The 22,065-nt window shown below is 41.5% G+C and overlaps 1 protein-coding gene across 1 annotated transcript in view; it reads right to left on the bottom strand.

Annotated features, from left to right (window-relative positions):
- LOC126204388 (uncharacterized) overlaps positions 1 to 22,065 on the bottom strand; it is a 78,172-nt gene that overhangs the window by 32,502 nt on the left and 23,605 nt on the right. Inside the window, exon 2 of the mRNA XM_049938759.1 lies at positions 10,510 to 10,670. Coding sequence (XP_049794716.1) covers positions 10,510 to 10,670 — 161 coding nt within the window. The remainder of the gene's footprint in view (positions 1 to 10,509; positions 10,671 to 22,065) is intronic.

Raw genomic sequence — 22,065 nt, 5'->3', positions numbered from 1 at the left:
TAGCGTTGTTCTCATCAGCATCCGTACAAAAACACAGACAAAAATAGTTCAGGTATACATGCCGACGTCGCAAGCAAAAGATTAAGGGGTAGAGAAAGTGTGTGAGATTATCGAACTGGTAATTTACTACGTAAAAGGAGATAAAATCTAATAATCATGGGCTTGGAACGCGGTTGTAGGGGAAGAAGTAGAAGAAAGGATTATGGAAGAGTATGGACTTTGTAGTAGGAATCAGAGATGAGAAAGAGTAATTGAGTTCTGCAATAAATTTCAGGTAGTAATAGCGAATACTCTGTTCAAGAGTCACACGAGAACAGGTATACTTGGAAAATGCCGTGAGATGTAGGAAAATTTCAGGTAGATTACATCCTGGTCAGGCAAAGAGTCGGATATCAGATACTAGATTGTAAGGCGTATCCATTATCAATTTGATAATGGTGAAAAGTAGTCTGAAATTTAAGAGACTAGTCAGGAAGAATCAGCGTGCAAAGGAGTGGGATACGGAGGTGCTAAGGAATCAACAGATACGCTTGAAGTTATCTGAAGCTATAAACAGCGATAAACAGTAGCTTGGTAAGCAGTTGAGTTGAAGAGGAATGGATACCTCTAAAAAGGGCAATCACAGAAGTTGGAGAGAACAACGTAGTTTCAAGGAAGGTAACTGCGAAGATTTCATGGGTAACAGAAGAAACACTTCAGTTGATCGACGAGAGAAGGAAGTACAAAAATGTTTATGGAAATTAAGGAATACAGATATACAAGTCACTTAGGAATGACATAAATAGGAAGTGCTGGGAAGGTAAAGCGAAAGGGCAACATGAAAAATGTGAAGAAATCGAAAATGAAGTGATTATCGGAACGAGTGATTTATCATATAGGAAAGTCAAAACAACCTTTGGTGAAATTAAAAGTAAGGGCTGTCACATTAAGAGTGCAGCAGGAACTCCACGGTTAAATCCGATGGGTTAATAATGGGAGCAGGGTTGATGTGGGAGGAAGACACATTCATAGAATCTGTTGACCTGGAAAAAGCGTTCGACAATGTACAATGGTGCAAGATGTTCGGAACCCTGAGAAAAATAGAGGTAAGATGTAGGGAAAAATGGCTAATATACAATATGTGCAAGAACCAAGAGGTAACAATAAGAGTGGAACGCATTAAAAAGGATGTAAGACATGGATGTGTAAGGGTGTGGCTTTAGTTTTGAATTGAGAACAACTGTGGGAGGTGAAATGAAAAGTTTAATGACGCAACATTTCTCACCAAATTACAGCTTTTTACACAGTTTTCAACCCGCCAACGTAAAAACAGCGCAATGAATAACGTATCTTGCCAACATCAAATAGTGAAATAAGTTTATACACAACAATGTTAAATACTAACTCTCTGAAAGAACATTAATCTTAAGCACAATATTATGAAAGTGTAATTGAAAGATTCCTTACATTAATCCTAAGCACAATAATATGAAATTTAATTGGACGTTTCTTTACAAAATTGCCCCTACACGTACATTATGATGTTGGTCAGTACTACGTAAATCGTCTGATTCCGGTTCAAAGTTCGGTACTATTTAGGATGACAATCAAGTCTACTGTGGATGGTTATTCAAGCGACAAATTTGAGTGCAAGATTACCCAAGGCCGGTCGAGTTTACAGTGGACGCATGCTGGTGAACCAACGAAGTTTACGCCTCTGCACGCGGTATTTACATTAAGCTGCGACGTGCTGCTGTCTGCAAGGCTGCTCTCTCCCACTGAAACTCTTATAAAACTAATGTGGCCTTTGCTGAACTTTCCATTAGAAACTTTCCCTATGTTTCTCGTTATGCGAGGAAACATGTACTCAGCCCTAGTCTTATTATGTGGCGATATACGCGTGCATGGTTGGAGCAGCATGCATATTATAGTGACCTCTCAGTTCTTGCAAGGACAGTTAACTAATTTGGCTGGCTCGTTTCTCCACAGTTGGAGCTAAACGTTGCTACAGCTAATTTTAGCTGGAGTGCAGCCGTTGTGAACTCAGAGTGCACACCAATTTCTTCTCTGCGTCGTACGGAGCGTTAAGCGCTCCGTTCTGCACTTGACGCCACTTTGTAACCTCCCCCTCACTTATCGACCTTAATGACAGTGAAAAATTTAACCGCGTGTACCTAATGGAAATTTGGGAAAGCAATCGTCACCGAAGTTAATCTGTCGGTAAAGAAGGAGGAAAGGGTTACATCTAAATGAAAGGAAAAATGCAAACTAGCGGTAATTGGATATTTGAGATTTGGGGGAAATCACGGTCGCCAGTCCTGAGGACAATTACTATAGTAGCTGAAAAAGAAAGGTTATTACACATATAATATGCACTAGAAGCGTGGCGACTGAAGGTTGACACGTGTAGTGTGAAAACTGCAAGTTTGTCAGAAGTAATAAATTTCGCTACATTCTGACTTCATTTAGCAAAAGAATTAATAAAGCCGGAAAATCGAAAGTTAATTTAGTGACTGAAGTTAATAGTGAGCTTTCTTTCTGAAGCACATCGAAATTCAGTAAAATACGGTTAGTCTTGGACTACCTCAACAATCATTTCAAAAGCAACTTGACTCTACGCAATTTAGAAACAAGAGATTTAACTTTGAACTTGAATTAGATGATTCTGAACAATTAACAATAGTAAAATTTAGTACGTACCAAGCTGAGCTGCAGTCACAGGTAAGCTAAAATATGCTAACAAAACTCGCACTCTTAATTTGTGCTCGTGTAATCTAAATATTGTAGCCAGCTAAGAATACTTTAACTGAACTTTGAAATTAAAGCAGTGAAATCTAATTATATTATTTTAATGCTGGCGTTTGAATTTCAACGACACTCGGGTTCATTTCTGAAAAGGAAGGGACCCTGCTTGGCAATGCAATTGGGACAGTGAGCAACAAAGGTTCATGCTAAGTTGCTGAGATTTTGCGAGGCAAATGGAACAATTTGAAAAGCTGAGGTCTGCCATACAGTTCTGAAACTTTACGTGCTTTTAGTCTTCCTTGTTGGTTGATTGAAGGTTTGAAGCCGTCGTTCGAGGAGGTGGCGACAGTCACTCATTGTCGGCCGTCGCTGTTGCAGAAGCTGGATGCTGGCGCGCCTTCTTCTCGACACGGTCACCAGGCGAAACGGGCTCTTGATGTGCGCCAGCTAATGCTTCCCGTCCGCGACACCATGTCAGAAACTATCATCGCAAGTCGAGCGGAATTACATGCTGCTAAACCCCAAAAGCGCGGCAACTCGCGGGAGCGTCACACAACACACCTGCTCCACTCGCTACTCCCGCCAGACTCTCCCTCTGCCCGCGCTCCACGCGGCAGAGTTCACACTCCCAAAGATCCTACACACTTTGATTCTTCACACGACCTATCGATGTAATCGTTCGATAGCAGTTTTCCCTAGGCAAGACCCAGCGTAAAAATACAAATAATATTTACGAAACAAACCAATTATACATCGACAAAAATGCATATATATATATATATATATATATATATATATATATATATATATATATATATACAAATAGTAAAACAATTACAATATATAAAGGCACAGAAATGTCATATATTGAGGTAGCAAAATAAGGAAAAAATTCACAGTACAATAGATGGAAATAGGATGATATGCGTTTCCGGCGTTACACGTGCCCCACATTGTCTGAGGATGTTCGTGTAACCTAAACAGACTCAGAAAATGTCCCAAAAAAGAAACAGCGGAAATGCATATGCTCAAAACATCATCAAAATTTAGCATTCGTCTAATTAAGAATAAATCAATTTTTGGACCATAAAAATTGAGTGGAGACAGTCCTAATCTTATTCCACTCTGTCATCTTGCACAAAATAAAACAGGTTGACAACATATTAAAATTCATAGAAAGCATAGAAAATGGTTTAGCTACTTCAAAATCATTAAAATTCGTAACACTATCAAGAAATGGAATACTATTTACAAAATCAATCAGAGTACATGGTCATAAAAACAGGTAGATCAAAATACGCAAATTAATTATTAATTACATAGAATACACATTTTATATAACCTTTTCATAATTATTATCTCGTCATGAGATTCCACCTAACGCTAAACAAGAAAATAATATTCAGTAGATCGAAAAAAACATAAATATTGACAGCAGAATTCTTTCACATCAGCTGTCCGGGAAGAAAAACTATTCCGCCTTTCGTACCCGCAAGTACAAAGAATGCCGACAGCGGCACGGAGAGCCTACAGCGGCACAAAAGCCGACAGCGGCTCCGCCTCGTCAGTATTGTTGCGCCCGCCTGTGCGGCACGCTTGATCTCACTCGCCCTGTGTAACGGCATTTCCAGAACGTCCGCTTCACTGAATTCTTTGGGAAAAACTCACTCCCGAGTAATCTCAAGGAGTCCATTAACACTATCACAGTGGATAACTCAACACTGTCCATCATCACACGCATGTACTAGCCTGAAACTTAAAACAGCGTCTAAGTACATCGGCAACGACTAGTAAAACACATATTCATGAAATCTTACAACTAGTTACAAAATCATATTTACATTACTTAATCTACTGTGACTCAGCTGAAAACTTAAACTAGCAGCTTGGATTTTTCAATTGATAAATAATCACTCTCTGTTAAATCATTTAGTACAAGTTAATTACTTATTAATTACAACTTCTTTAATGTCCTCTTGGTCAGGCAGAAGCATGGCAATCTAGCAAATCGTTTAAATCTTACGCTCTATATTCACATACTGTACAAATTACCCATTCTGTGGTATTATTCAATTCTAGGTTGGTACAATTTCAAGTCTACAATATTCCGTATACCTAATCGTTTTCCAGAGCTTGGATACTCTAAGCAATAAGCATTTGTGTGAGGTATACTAATGACTTTATATGGTCCATTATAAACAAACTTAAATTTAGAGATTTCATTGTCTATCTCGCTCGATTTCTCATGAGCTTTTACAAGTACTAAGTCTCCGATTGCAAACTTAGCAAAACGCGCTTTAGCGTCATGACGACGTATGCGAGCATCCGCTTTTAGCTTCATTACTTCTCGCAAACGATCGTTTTTCACACCAATACTAATGTCAATCCGTGGAGGGAATTTGATTATCTCTTCCACTAAACTTTTACTTCTGTCATCCAACAGGATTTCCTCTGGAGAAAATCCCGTAGATTCATGTCTCAAGGTGTTCATAATTCTCTCAAATACTGCTACATATTTGCCCCATGCCCTATGGTTGTGATGGCAATAGGTACGGCAAAGTCGGCCTAGCTCGCGCATATACCTCTCAGCGGGATTCCCAGCCGGACAATAAGCTGAAATATGGATCACCTCGACCCCATTACTTTCCATGCCTTCATTCCACAACTTAGAAGTAAATTGTGCCCCATTGTCTGATAGAATCGCCTTGGGCTTACCAATATGAACAAAATAATCGTTCACAAGCTTGCTATAGACCGCTTTGGCTGTAGCTTTCCTAATCGGGTATAGCTTGATGAACTTGGAAAAGGCTTCTAGCACTACTAAAATGTAGGCAAAGTTTCCTGATGACTTGGGCAAAGGTCCGTACAAGTCCACGCACAGTAATTCAAAGGTTTCGTTAGGCCTTATACTTTGCATAGGACCACGACTCGTACAGTTGGTAACCTTCACCTTCTGACATAAATCGCAAGTTTTCACTCTGTCAGTAACGCGTTTTAACATGTTGTTAAAATCCACTACTTCACACAGCTTTTCCGTACATTTCTTCGGTCCACAGTGACCATACGCCAAATGGTAGTAGTCTATTATTTCCGTGACGAATTTGGTGGGCCAGCATACCCGCCAAATATTACTATCTTCACCCTTACGTATGTACAAGATATGATCGTATATCTTGTAATACTTCCTTAATTTCTCTCCTTCTGGACTCCTTTCGTCATATCGGGTTTTCACCATATTTAAACAACCATCCTCGTTCTGATGACGACGTAGATTCTTACAGATGTTCACTATTAATTTGCGTCCCTCAACTTCTTTAAAATAGTATAATTTGACCACTCCATCTGACTCCTCTTTCAATACATCTTGATTAGACTCGGGCAACCGCGACATCGCATCCGCAACGCAATTGTCGGTCCCTTTTACGTAACAGATGTCATAGTTAAATTGCTGTAAATACAGCGACCACCTAGTCAGTCTTTCGTGAAGTAGTTTACAATCTTTCAGATAAGTGAGCGCCTTATGGTCCGTATGAATAATCACCTTACGGTCCCATAGGTAACCCTTGAACTTCTTGAATCCCCACACGATAGCGAGACACTCTTTCTCAGAAATCGTGTAGTTTCGCTCACTTTTTGATAAAGTTCGACTCGCGAACGCTATCGTCCGGTGTTCCTTATCCTCTCCTTTACCAACTTCTAGGAACAGTTCTACCCCCGCCCCGTAATTCGACGAATCCGTTCCCAGATGGAAGGGTAGCGATAAATCAGGATGAAATAGTATGTTAGATCTTAACAACTCGTCTTTTAATCTCTCGAAAGCGGCCTGACACCCGTCAGTCCACACAAACGGAACATTTTTGCGTAAGAGGTTATTCAAATTTTCATCATTAAACACTTGTCCTTTTACAAATTTACGGTAAAATCCTGTGAGCCCTAGAAAACTTTTTAACTGTTTCCTAGACTTGGGTGGAGGACAATTCCTTATTGCCTCTAGTTTCTCTGGGTCCTTCGTAATACCAGCAATGGTAATTACATGCCCTAAAAATTTCAGTTCCTGCTTTACAAATTCGCATTCCTTTAGCTTTAGAGTCATTCCGCCACGGCGCAATGCTCTAAAAACTTCATCTAACAGGTCACAATGGTCATGCCAAGTGGCATTGGCCAACAATAGGTCGTCAACATATAGAGTTAACCTTGAACTCAAAGCCGGTCCTAGCACTTTATCTAGGGCCCTGATGAATACGGACACAGATATATTAAGTCCAAACGGCAGTACTCTATACTGATAACACCTGCCCGCAAACAAGAAGGCAGTGTATGGCCTAGATTCTTCTTCGAGTTCTATTTGCCAGTAACTAGCCGTCAGATCGAGGCTAGTCATGAACTTAACGTCATGAAAACGTTGCAAAATCTCCTCCATACTCTCTGGTCTGTCTGTTTCACGTTGAACGACCCTATTCAACGTGCGTGCGTCAATCACAATACGCACACTACCATCCCGTTTTGCTACAATGACCAAACCGTTATTGTATGGACTCGTACTTCTTTCAATCACTCCCCATTCGATCATCTTATCTATCTCCCGTTGCACTGCTTCCTTTTTGGACAGCGGTATAGCATACGGTCTCACGAAGAATGGTTCGTGCGGAATTACATGCAACTTGCATTTATATCCTTCCACAAGTCCCGGTTTGTCTGAAAACACACTCTTATTCCTCATTATCACTTCATACAGGCCTCGTCTTTGTTCGTGTGTTACGTTTGACACACCGTCTACAATACTTTCCAATTCACTTTCTACACTATTGTCAATGCCGAGATTCGTCACATTACAGTAGTTCAAATTCATACCTACATCAATAGCATCTGGCCAGTTAACAATGTGTATAGGCTGGTATTGCCTGTGCACACAGTCTCCTGCCTCGTCAAAGCTAACTACTATTGTTTTATGTTGTGAGGTACATGTCAAAGTTTTGCTTTCGCAATTAATCACCGCACGGTACTTTAATAGCCAATCTAACCCGATAATTACTTCTGTAGTTAAGTCTGGCACGACGACAAACTCTTTTTCAAATCGTGCCCCACATATCTCGAAGTTGACAAAAATCTGTTTTGTGACCGGTTTACTGGCCTTCCCAGTAGCACCGATAATTTTCACTCCTGTTACTGGCATAACTACGATGCCAGGTCTGTCTTTCAGTAACTTAAATATTTTCCCAGATACAGCACTCAATTCTGCACCGGTGTCAATCAACACGTTTAGTTGTAGGTCGTGCATATTAACAGACACTACTATCTGTCTACAGTTGTCCTCGACTGTTTCTTTATTTTCCCACAATAAATCCTCGTCTATATCCAGGTCATTCCAGAAAAAACCATCCGGCTTTGATCCTAAATCCGGCTTATCTGGCGGCTTTTTCAGCCTCTGTTCACATACAGTTTTAATTTCAACACGTTTGTCCTGAGCCTCAGTCTGTAGCTTCGCCTCCAATACCGAAACCTTATCCTGTAACTCGTCAACTAGTGAGTGTTGCTTTGCTATCGATTCACTAATTGTCACCTTCGTTGATTCCTCTTTGGTCAGATCGATCTCATCTGCCAATCTACCTGGAGGAATGTGCCCAGTAGTATCTGCAATTACTTCCTCTGGATCTGCGCAACCCACACTGCCATCGTCTGACCGTATAATGTCAGCTCTAACCTCATACACGCTGCAATCCACATGATTTTCTACCAATCGTGTCCGGCTATCACTAAAATTCTCGTAATCTTTCTCCTCAATACTTTCGCAATGTTTAAACTGGAGTTTTGCGTCGGATGGGTCGGCTACTTCTACCACTATAACTTTCGGTAAAGACTGCCGGTTAGGGCCAGAACTTTCCGTTACTACTTCAACATCCAACTCCTGCGGGACGAAACACGACGAATCTTGCTCGTGCTCCCCATTAACATCAACTATTTCTAGTAAAGTCTGCCGGTTAGGGCCAGAACTTTCTATCACTTCACAAACACTATCTTCCTGTGGGACGAAACGCGGCAAATCCTGCCCGCGCTCCCCATAAACACTTCTCCCATACAGGCCCCTATAATCTCTTAGTTCGTCGTATAAGCGACCGAATTGCCTTAACCAGACCTCATCCCTCTCTGCATCCCCTCGCTCGATGACGGACGTTTTATCCGACATCTGATCTTCTCTCAACACTTGCGAATCATTCTTAAACTCAATCTCCAGTTCCGCTGTGGGTATTACAGCTGCCACTTTACAATCGATTTCCGGAACACTACTTAAATTGTTCTCACTGACAGTGAATGTACTTCCTACTGCCGTGTATACAGCTGATCTACTACTTGTGGGCGCACTCCTTTCTCCTAACACTGGCACACTCTCCCACCGTTGATTATTCCACACGGAATTTTCATAACTACGACACCTGGGTTTTCTCCTGTTATTGGGCTGCCAAAATTTCTCCACGCCCGGTCGGCCCCTCACCGGCGCGGCTAATGGTTTCCCTGTCTCGTCCCAGCAGATACGCTCCCCGGATGCTGCTGAGGCGGCTGATCACACCCTCTGGCGTTATTACTATTCTGTGAAGCCCGTATCACGTTAGTATGATACTGGTTTCCGTCATTCCTGTTATTATTTGCATTGTATCGATTGTCATTACGGCCCGAACCACTATTGTTATTGCTGCCAAGATTGCGGTATTCATTATTGCCATAGTTATCGTAGTTGTGGTACCCATTGTTGTTACCACGGCCTCTACCACTGTCGCGATTATTGCGCCAATTGTCCTCGTCCTCAACTCTTTCCAGGAAATCATTGATTGTCCTGTAATTGCTTCCTATGTAGCGTTTTGTATCATCTGGAAGCTTCTTGTAGAGTTCCCAGACTATTTCGGATTCCGTGCGGCGATCACGCAAATATTCCAACTTGCGGATCCAGCCCTCACAAAACTCCTTCATCAAGCCGCGCGAATTCGCATCGAAAGGCCTCGATACGACAAATTCGCGCCAGACACTTTGCTGTTTTTGCTCTGACCAGTATTCAGCCAGAAACAAATTTTTGAACTCGTCAAAAGTCAGGTTCGTAATGTTGAGGTTTAAGCCCCAACGCTTGGCATCACTAGCCAACACATCGATAACCGCATTAATTTTTCTCTCATTAGCCCATGATCTGGGTAAAAGTCTTTCACAATTTTTAATGAAATCCGTCGCGTGTATACCGCCTTTTTTCAAGGGGTCGAACCGCTCCTATTTCGTCAACAATTCCGAACTATGTGCACAGATTGGCACATAGCTCTGTTTTTCGTCAAGTTTCTTTTCTAATTCCGACACTCTCGTAATTACTTGGCAAGTGGTTGTCGCAAGCGTTTCTACTTCCCTTTTTTTCTCTTCGCAGGTATTAGCCTGCTTCGTCACTTTGGTATCTACTTCGGATACTAAAGCCTCTAAAGTTTCCACCTTCTTTTGATCCTCTTTTTTCACTAATTGAATTTGTTCCGTCACCTTATTCTCGATGATCGGAGCAACTGCTTCTCCTACACTTTTCTCGATTCTGCTAATTTCGGAATCAAAACGAGTATTTATGCTCGCAATTTCCGCCTGAACGCCTATCATTTCCTGTTTAAGATTACCGATTTCGGTATTAATCACGACAATATCGTCTTTGATTTTATCAACTTTTGTGTTAACAACTTCAACATTGTTGTTAACAACATTAATAGCTTTCTTCTGATTGTCTAGCTTTCGTTCAATTTTTTTAGACTGAGCTTCTTGCTTGGCAGCCTGAGCTTCTTGCTTGGCAGCCTGAGCTTCTTGCTTGGCAGCCTGAGCTTCTTGCTTGGCAGCCTGAGCTTCTTGTTTGGCAGCCTGAGCTTCTTGCTTGGCAGCCTGAGCTTCTTGCTTGGCAGCCTGATCGTCTTGCTTGGCAGCCAGAGCTTTAATTTCTGCCGATTGACTCTTGATTTCGTTAATCAAAACATTCAATAAATCAGTTAAATTCCCGGAAACTACCGGTTTTACTTCCGTAGCGGCTTCCTCTTTAATTGTCCCCTCGTATTCGTGATCAAGGGATTCAGATTTGATTTTCACTTCCGATTCCGAAACATTTTCTAAAGTCTGGAATTCCATTTCTGCTCTTTGTTGCATTTCGGCGGTCGCGTCTTTCATGCTAGCCGCCTGCCCCAGAACAATGGGTACCGCGGTGCGCGTTTCCCACTGTCCGACCGATTGTTCCGTATATAAGTCTACCAAATTTTGGTAATTGTTGCCTTCACTCATTTTATTAATTTTAAATATTAATGCAAAATCTCAAATCTAATTAGGATTCCTCACACTAATATTCTCGCTGACGTATCGACCATTTCGTAACCAGTACTTTGTTACGAAATTTGCACAATGCAAAATTCGTGTCCAGAACAACCTCAAATTTGAAGATTGTCCTGTCACCAGGTCGCCACGTGTAACCTCCCCCTCACTTATCGACCTTAATGACAGTGAAAAATTTAAGCGCGTGTACCTAATGGAAATTTGGGAAAGCAATCGTCACCGAAGTTAATCTGTTGGTAAAAAGGGAGGAAAGGGTTACATCTAAATGAAAGGAAAAATGCAAATGAAACTGGTGGAAATTAATTTTGAAAAGGGGTAAAGTTAATAAAGAAAGTAAATGTGCGGCCGTTACGTTAACAATTAACTAGCGGTAATTGGATATTTGAGATTTGGGGGAAATCACGGTCGCCAGTCCTGAGGACAATTACTATAGTAGCTGAAAAAGAAAGGTTATTACACATATAATATGCACTAGAAGCGTGGCGACTGAAGGTTGACACGTGTAGTGTGAAAACTGCAAGTTTGTCAGAAGTAATAAATTTCGCTACACTCTGACTTCATTTAGCAAAAGAATTAATAAAGCCGGAAAATCGAAAGTTAATTTAGTGACTGAAGTTAATAGTGAGCTTTCTTTCTGAAGCACATCGAAATTCAGTAAAATACGGTTAGTCTTGGACTACCTCAACAATCATTTCAAAAGCAACTTGACTCTACGCAATTTAGAAACAAGAGATTTAACTTTGAACTTGAATTAGATGATTCTGAACAATTAACAACAGTAAAATTTAGTACGTACCAAGCTGAGCTGCAGTCACAGGTAAGCTAAAATATGCTAATAAAACTCGCACTCTTAATTTGTGCTCGTGTAATCTAAATATTGTAGCCAGCTAAGAATACTTTAACTGAACTTTGAAATTAAAGCAGTGAAATCTAATTACATTATTTTAATGCTGGCGTTTGAATTTCAACGACACTCGGGTTCATTTCTGAAAAGGAAGGGACCCTGCTTGGCAATGCAATTGGGACAGTGAGCAACAAAGGTTCATGCTAAGTTGCTGTAATTTTGCGAGGCAAATGGAACAATTTGAAAAGCTGAGGTCTGCCATACAGTTCTGAAACTTTACGTGCTTTTAGTCTTCCTTGTTGGTTGATTGAAGGTTTGAAGCCGTCGTTCGAGGAGGTGGCGACAGTCACTCATTGTCGGCCGTCGCTGTTGCAGAAGCTGGATGCTGGCGCGCCTTCTTCTCGACACGGTCACCAGGCGAAACGGGCTCTTGATGTGCGCCAGCTAATGCTTCCCGTCCGCGACACCATGTCAGAAACTATCATCGCAAGTCGAGCGGAATTACATGCTGCTAAACCCCAAAAGCGCGGCAACTCGCGGGAGCGTCACACAACACACCTGCTCCACTCGCTACTCCCGCCAGACTCTCCCTCTGCCCGCGCTCCACGCGGCAGAGTTCACACTCCCAAAGATCCTACACACTTTGATTCTTCACACGACCTATCGATGTAATCGTTCGATAGCAGTTTTCCCTAGGCAAGACCCAGCGTAAAAATACAAATAATATTTACGAAACAAACCAATTATACATCGACAAAAATGCATATATATATATATATATATATATATATATATATATATATATATATATATATATACAAACAGTAAAACAATTACTATATATAAAGGCACAGAAATGTCATATATTCAGGTAGCAAAATGAGGAAAAAATTCACAGTACAATAGATGGAAATAGGAGGATATGCGTTTCCGGCGTTACAACTTCAGAGAAGAGTCCCCCACAAACGTTCTCTCTTGTCCTCCTCATGGCAGATTCAAATGGCTCTGAGCACTATGGGACTTAACATCTGAGGTCGTCAGTCCCCTAGATCTTAGAACTACTTAAACCTAACTAACCTAAGGACATCACACACATCCATGCCCGAGGCAGGATTCGAACCTGCGACCGTAGAAGTCGCGCGGTTCCGGACTGAAGCGCCTAGAACCGCTCGGCCACCGCGGCCGGCCTCATGGCTGAACTGCCTCCCTCCACTTGGGTTCCTTTTTCACGTCATGGCTTTTTCGACCAACAGGAGTGTTCCTCTTATTTTGTAGAAACACCCTCTACCAATCGCAACGTCCCTTCTATCAAACTGCGTCGAAACTTCGGTAGTTTTCTCCTTCCTAGTGAGTTTCCGCCAATCAGACTTTTTGTACCCATTCTAGATGCCTAACATACATTGACCTTTCTGTGTGTCGCACTCGCTGGACGAAAATGTGTCACTTACTTTTGTTCGTATCCCATCGGAATTTTGAAACGCAGTTTTCTAAAACTTCTTCTCTGCTCTTATACCAGTGCCCTCGGTACAAGCGGCCCTCCAGCTTGAATCACCTGGCCCGGGGTCGCTGTCCTCCTTCCTGCCACCGCTTTAAGTGGTTGCCGGCGTAACTCCCACAGCGCGGCTTCGCTACGCCGTTGTGGAGCTGACTTTTCAAAACTAAAAGTGACTCGACTTGCGTTCCCTGTTCTACCTTCCACTCAAACACATGCATTGTATAGGAATGGTGTGTTAATTACCGTCAATTGGCTGTCATCCCATTTTGCATTACATTTTAATAGGTAAATGTTCTCATAACTGTCGATTTACGTTAGGTGTCATCTTCACCTTCTCATTGCAATTTGTAAAGATCTCATGTAAGGTGCGAATCTGACCATTTATTCTACCACCTTACAGATTTAGTCTCTGCTCCTGTTGTTCAATCTATACATCGAAGAAGAAATGATGGAAATCAGAAAAGGGGGCACAAGAGCGGGACTAAAATTCAAGTCGAAAGGATATCAATGATAAGACTCATTGATGACGGAACTATCTGCAGTGAAAATGAAAAGGAATTACTGGATCTGTTGACTTTAATGATGAGTCTAATGAGAACAGATTATGGACAGAGTAAATCGAAGAAAGCGAAAGTAATGAGAAGTAGAAGAAATGAGAACATGGAGAAACTTAACATTAGGATTGCTGGTTATGAAGCTGATTAAGTTAAGGAATTATACTACCTACACAGCAAACTAACTCATGATGTACAGAGCAAGAATAACATAAAAATGAGACTAGCATTGGCAAAAAGGGCATTCCCAGTGAAATCTAAAAGTATCAAACGTAGGCCTTAATTTGAGGAAGAAATATCTGAGAGTGTACTTTTTGAGCACAGCATTGTATGTCAGTAAAAGATGGGCTGTTGGATAACTGGAACAGAGGAGAATAGAAGCATTTGACATGTGGTGCTACAGAGGAATGTCAAAAATTAAGTGGACAGAATATAAGGTAAGGAACTAGGAGGTTCTCCAGAGAATCGGTGAGGGAAGCAATACACGGAAAACACTAACAACAAGAAGGGGCTGGCTGATAGGACATCTGTTAAGACATCAGAGACTAACTCCCATGGTACTAGAGAGAACAGTAGAGGCTAAAAACGTAAGGAGAAGACGGAGATTGGAATACAACGAGCGAGCAGTTGAGGACATAGGTTGCAAGTGCTACTGTGAGATGAAAAATTATCACAGCAGGCTCGGGTCCACACCCAAAGGGCGCAGGGTGCTCGACGTCGAAGTCACAGACTGCAGTGCTCGATTTGTAGAGGAGACATAAACAGTAGTTTTGGCCCATGATATGGTAATGGAGGCATCCGGACATGAACCCAGGCCCTGCATCTGGTGGCGCCCAATGGCCCATGATCCGGCACGTCGAACCTCTGCTCACCAAACAAGGGACAATTGAAACGATAGTAACCAAACAGTTTTAGGAAGAAGCTGTGGTCTCTATAAAAGTGCTGAGGTCCACAATTCGCCACTAGAGGTACATGGGTGTCCACACACGTGGAGACGGAGCTAGCTCACGCACGTGACGACCGTCCACTGTGCTCACAATCAGTCGTGCTGAAAACAGCAGAGTGGAGGCTTTAATAGATCGAAGGCGTGTAATGCATTTCCTGGAGGCGCAAGGAGTGCAGGCAACGGTGATTCGTCGAAGAATGGCGCAAGTGTAATGGAAGGTTCAAAATGGTTCCAATGGCTCTGAGCACCATGGGACTTAACATCTGAGGTCATCAGTCAGCTAAGAACTACTTACACCTAACTAGCCTAAGGACATCACACACATCCATGACCGAGGCAGGATATAATGGAAGGTCTACATGTCATTTGCTATAGCGCAGGTGTGGCACAACCGATTCAGAGTATGACGGATGTCGTTCGCCGATGATGCGCTGTCTGGAACGCATTACCCACATCCGCGTCCAGCCGGTATATGCATTCATAACTCAAAATTGGCCAGTTACAGTAGCAGCCACTGCAGAAGCGGTCGTTCTAATCGACAGTGTCCTCGCCATCATTAAGGACAGACTGGAATTTTGGGAAGTATGCGCCCAATTGACTGTCTCACAGTCTTCGACCAGCACAGGAAGCGTGTCGAATGAGGCTCGCCGTTGAGCGTCTACAGCACCGTGCTCAGGAAGGGTCACTGGGCACGTGACATAGTATCACCACTTCGATCCCAGTTGAAAAAAAAAAACGAAAACAACGAAGTTTCGAATAGAATCATGCAGGATGGTCGCCACCGAAAACGGCCTACCCGCAGTACTCTTCTATTGAAAGCCTACATAGCTATGTTTTCGGCACGACTGAGCGCAGTGGACGGTCGACGTATAAGTGCGTGTCTTCTTTGACGGCTTAGAGTACATACGAATTTGTTTGGTTTTGTTACATTTAGGCCGAAGTGGTAACATACAAGACGGAGAGAGAAGAAGGAGTTTATAGAGCGGGGCGAAGTGTTTGTGCTGTCCACAACTCGACGAACGGCCATAGTGGAAGGTAAGAAGAACAGGAATAACTGGCCCCAGAGGCCGCGCAAATGATTGGTCACGGCGATGATAAAAGACAAAAGGGATATCCCACTAATCTAGTTGTTTTGGTAATACGGTCACACAGGAGCCAATACTGTGTCGTTGATATTCGCACAAACAAGGTACTTGCTCAGAAACAACGGCAGCAAGAAGTGCACGTCGTAGCTGATTGTGGGAAGGGTGGGATGCTTAAAGGTTTGTAGAGAGGAAGGGGTGAAGATTAAGAGGCCAGCATGCAGAAGATAAGGGCGAAGTATACCTTATGTCACGTCTTCTTTTCTATATCTGAGTAAGTAAAGCGAAAATGTAGATATCTACAGAAACTAACAGCAGAGAAGAATGAAGATGAAGTTGCATGTACATAAAAGGTGGGTTGTACAACCATGTCATTAAGAAACAAATACTAATTAACAATGTTGTAATATGTGCAGGAAAGGAAATAATATGATATCCGTTAGAAAATTTTCTATAAACAGGTCTCTTTAACATAATGCAAGTGACGGAATGAAAAATAGAGATGTGATAAAAATTTTTTGCATCTATACGATATATGTATAGTCCATTGGTTGTTTTCACTAAATTATATCTGCACAGGATTCATAACCCACATTTTACTTATTTATCCATAGCTGACTAGTTAATATATCTTATTGCAAAACAAACTTCCTCTTTATCTGACGAAATTTTGTATTTATCGTCGATGGACGTTCCACTGTCATACGTGAGTGCCACTTTGGTACCATCCCATCATACACGCCCTTGGCTGCTATCACCAGCTTGTATCTTCACAGTATTAGCAACACAACTTTTAATTTAATATTAAATTAAATTAAATTTATTTAAAATGTGTGTCATTAATACTGTGAAGATACAAGCTGGTGACAGTTAAATTAAATTAAAATGTATTTATTAATACTATGAAGATAGTATCTTCACAGTATTAGTAACACAAATTTTAATTTAATATTAAATTAAATTTAATTTATTTAAAATTTGTGTCATTAATACTGTGAAGATACAAGCTGCTGATAGTTAAATTAAATTAAATTAAAATGTATTTATTAATACTATGAAGAAAGGAAAACCAGCCATTAAAAATTCCAATAATACGACTATATTAGGGACCGCGTTTATGGTCAAACAGCAACTTACGGAATCAATAACTAATTTTAGCTCCCCATCAGAACGAATTTCTTTTCTGACGTTCAAGTCAGGCAGTAAACGCTACACTATTATAAATGCACATGCACCTATTAACCAACATAACAGAACAAATGTTGACAAAGTGGAAGATTTTTGGGAAATGCTTGAACACGAAACATCCATATTACCAAAAGACCATATAAAAATTTTAGTGGGAGACTTTAATGCACAAGTGCGCAAAGAAATGAAATTTAAATCAGTAGTTGGAGATTATCCAGCACATGCAAGAACCAACAGAAATGGGGAAAGACTAATAGATTTTTGTAGAGAGTTTAATCTAAAATTAATGTCGACATGTTTCAGGAAACTTGCAAGAAAGAAAAAAACGTGGGTGTCACCTAATCCAAATCAAGGTGAATATCAGTTGGACCATGTGGCAATAACGACTCGCAACTACAAGGAAATCTTGGATGTCAGAGTGAGGAAGGGCCTAAACATAGACTCAGATCATTATATGACAGAAATAAAGACCATGTTCCCACCAAACAAACCTAAACCAAAACCAAGAAGATTTCCAAGAGTAAACACTAAATTTCTCCTGCAAAAGCAGGACAAATTCTGTCATATACTAAACACAAGAAAATGGATAATTGGGAAGAAATTAAAGAAACAATGATAGAGTCAGTTAAAGAAATGGGACAGCCACGAAGAATACCAAAACACAGATGGTGGAATGAGCTGTGTGATGAAGCAATTGACAATCGACTAAAGGCATGGAAAAAATGGAACAGTAATAAGAAACACGAATACTGGGAAGAGTTTAAAGAAGAAAGGAAAAAGACAGCAAAAATGATCAGATCAGTGAAAAGAAAATATGACAAAGGCACATTAGAAGAAATGGATTCTGATTTCAAAAGGAACAACACTAGAGACTTCTATAAGACTTTCAGAGAAGTTTTAACAGGATTCCAGTCACCAAGCTTACATTTTAAAGATAAAAATGGAAAAATGGTTTTAAGTAATAAAGAGAACTGCCAAATCTTAGCTGAATACTTTGAAAATCTATTAAATTGTGAGGAGCCTAATGACAGGTTACAATTTCAAAAACCACAACATGAAAATCCACCGTCGGAACCACCTACAGTAGAAGAAATAGAAAAGATTATCAAAGCATTGAAGAATAACAAAGCACCAGGTAAGGATGGGATAGTGGCAGAAATGTGGAAACTAGGGGGCTTATCCGCATGTCAGAAAATTCGCAAAGTAATTAAAGACATTTGGACAAAAGGAATCATACCCAGTGACTGGAAACAAGCATTGATCCGCCCTCTCCATAAAAAAGGAGATAAAACATACACCAACAACTACAGGGGCATATCCTTGTTACCAGTGACATACAAAATACTTTCTAAAGCACTTTTAAATAGAATAGAGGAACAAGCCGGACCTAATATAGGAGATTATCAAGCAGGATTTAGAAAAGGTAGATCATGTGCAGAACAGATTCTTAATTTAAAAACAATTTTGAGAGTGAGAGCTATACAAAATAAAAATACAGTAGTTACTTTCGTAGACTTCAAGAAGGCCTACGACTCAGTTGACAGACAAACACTATTCCAGATACTTTATGAATCTGGGATAGATGAAAACACCAGAAGACTTGTTGAACAAACGCTCACAGATACAACATCAAGAATTAAGTTTCAAGGCGAAATTTCTGAACCATTCAAAATCAAAACAGGAGTTCGACAAGGTGACAGACTGTCCCCAATTCTCTTTAACTTGGCTTTAGATAAAGTAGTAAAAACATGGGAAAACACATTAAAAAACAGAGGCACAAAGGGTATAAGCATGGGCCAAGGAAAGAACAAATTTGAAGTAAAATGTTTAGCCTTTGCGGATGATATGGCATTGATAACTGAAAACCGAACAGACGCAACAGTTATGCTTGATATGTTACACGAGATTGCTGAAAAGACTGGGCTAAAAATACAGAAAAGTTTATGAAAACAAAGTATGGAAAAATTAAAAGAGTTGATAGATTCAAATACCTGGGGGAGTGGATCCAAGCCAATGGACTGGATAACACAACAAATAAAGAATAAAAAAGTTGGAATTTGCATATAAATTAACACAAAACTACTACAATAAGAAATCAATATCCATACAAGCAAAGATTAAACATTATAATTCAGTTATTAGGACACAAGCAACATATGGATCAGAGTGCCTAACATTGAATAAGAAAGGCGAATTAAGAGAACTAGAAAAAAGAGAGAGAAAAATGTTAAGAAAAATTCTAGGTCCTGAGAAAAACAAGGAAAACAGGTGGATTAAAAGGAGAAATGAAGACCTATACAAAAATACAGAAAAGATCACAGATACAATGAGGAAGAGACGGCTAAAATTTTATGGACATTTAAAAGGAATGGAAGAAACACGGATTACAAAGAAAATTTTTAATTACGTTAGTAAGCTGAAAAACACTGTAGGATGGGTAGAAGCAGTAAAGAAAGACGCCAACAAAATAGGTGTTACAGAAGAAATAATACGTGACAGGAATAACTTTAGGCTACTTATAGAAAACGCAAACTATGAAGAAGATGCGCCAAAACCTCGACCCAAGAGAGTGTGGACAGATGAGCAGAGACGAGCAGTTGGCGAGAAAATGAAGAAGTACTGGGAAGAACGGAAGAAAAAGAAACATCATAAGTCTTAAGTTGTATGCGGTCCATAGCTGGCCAAATTCATAATTTAAAAAAAAAAAACTATGAAGATAGGAGCTGGTGATAATAACTAATGGACTGTATGATGGGATGGTACCAAAACGGCAGTCAGACACGGGAGTAGAACGTCTGTCGATGAAAACTACAAAATTATAAACTTTGGCGGTCGACGGATGAATGTGTGACACTTCAGTGCAGTTTCATCGTGCAGCTGACAAGGATAATAAATAGGGGACACGACGATACCAGGGCAGAAAGTCTTTTCGAAGCTCATCCCTTGTGGTCTGTTGGACAGTAACTACGCTTCACAGACAGGCGCATGAACATTATACGCGTATGTCAAGATTTTAGGGAGGACGTGAAGCCAGTTGGAATAATTGGTGAATCGCTAGACCTTTGAATGGGATGCCACTATTCGGCGATGCTTTCAGGAGTGGATGAACCGTGGCCGAACACAGTGTCTAGAAGGAAGTGGTCGACCCAGAGAGGCGACAGAAAGTGAGAGTGAGCACTCTAGAGACGTTAAGGGCCGCACCAGGGGTTGCCCCTGGGACGCAGGAGGCGGCGAACTTGCAAGCCGGACACCAGACTGGCGGCCAGGGGACAGCCGAGGTAGGGCGCCTCGTGCAGGCCACACGGGCAGCGGGCCGCACACGCCAAAGCGAGGACGCGACACACAGAGACGCAGCCGCAGTGTTACAACGCAACCCCTCTCCCCGTTCCTCCAGTCTGCCTTGCGGTGCATACCTCACACACACAGACACACACACACACGCAGACACAGGTTAACAAGAAAAACTTGCTCGGTGGTGTAGGGATCCCAGAGAAGCGAGTCTGCATGTCTTGGTTTGAAAAAGCATATACTGCGACCACAGGTAACATGTTTAGAAAGAGATCCCAAAACACCACTGAGTTTGGCGGTGGCACGGCAAGCCAACAAAGGAGGAGTAGGGCGTTATCCCTTTTTGTTTTGTCACAGTGGTGAAAATGCTCCGATGAGATAAGCGCGATCTTGTATTGATAGACGGCCTATGATGTATGTCCTGAGTCCAAATTTTTGAACAAAGAGGGACAGTAATGCGTTTGAGTGGGAGAAAAATTTTACAGAGACTCTGAGAGATGATGAAAAATATTACAAAGATAAGTACGGGACGATAAAAAAGTTTGGGTTCGAGGGCCGTAGAGTCCAGAATCGGTGTGCCAACCGAGCAAAATGAGTGTGAGCGGTCAGGCAATCACCGCACCGACACACGATGTCCTGCGCGGACAGCCGGGTAAGGGGCTCTCCCGCTTGAGTTGGCGCAGCTTCTGCGTTACGAGATTCGCGATGTGCGGGCGTGCGTCATCATGAAGCAGCAGCAGCCCTCGCCGCACACCGTTCCACAACGATGCTTTTCGACGCACGTGCCGCCCTGTGCACAGTCTTCATTCTCCGTTGGAAGTCTACCTGGGTTTTTCTTCCGGCAGCAAGGAAACAATCTACATCTACATCATACTCCGTAAGCCAGCTAATGGTGTGTGGCGGAGAGTACTTTTTGTACCACTAAATGAGCCCTCCAACCCTGTTCCACTCGCGAATAACGGGTGGGAAGAATGATCGTCGGTAAGAATCTGTGTTCTCTAATCTCTCGAATTTTCTCCTCGTGGTCATTACGCGAGATATATGTCGGGGGAAAGTAATATGTATCCGACTCTTCCCGGAAAGTGCTCTCGAAATTTTAATAGTAAATCTGTCCGTGATGCACAACGCCTGTCTTGCAACGTCTGACAATAGAGTTTGTTCAGCACCTCCGTAACACTCTCGCGGCCGCCGGACGATCCCGTCACGAAACGCGCCGCCCTTCGTTGGATTTTGGAAAAAAATTTGGAAATTTGTGGTAACGTGTTATGGGACTAAACCGCTGAGGTCGTATGTGCCGAAGCTTACACACTATTTCGATCCAACTTAAACTAACTTACGCTAAGACAACACACCCAACCATGTCGAGGGAGGACTTAAACCTCCGACGGGGGGACGTTGGATTTTCTATAACTCTTCTATCAGTACTAGCTGCTATGAATCCCAAATATATGAACAGCACTCAAGAATCGATTGAAAAAGTGCCTTATAAGCCGCTTCTTTCTTGGATGAGTTACAGTTCCTTAACATTCTTTTTATGAATCTGAGGCTGGTATCTGCTTTCCCCACTGTTTTACGTCATCAGTCCACTTAAGGGCGCTCTGGACAGTTACTCCTAA

The sequence above is a fragment of the Schistocerca nitens genome, chromosome 9 (assembly GCF_023898315.1).
Source record: "Schistocerca nitens isolate TAMUIC-IGC-003100 chromosome 9, iqSchNite1.1, whole genome shotgun sequence".
In the NCBI taxonomy this organism is placed as follows: domain Eukaryota; kingdom Metazoa; phylum Arthropoda; class Insecta; order Orthoptera; family Acrididae; genus Schistocerca; species Schistocerca nitens.
This window is presented reverse-complemented; position numbering and strand designations above follow the sequence as displayed.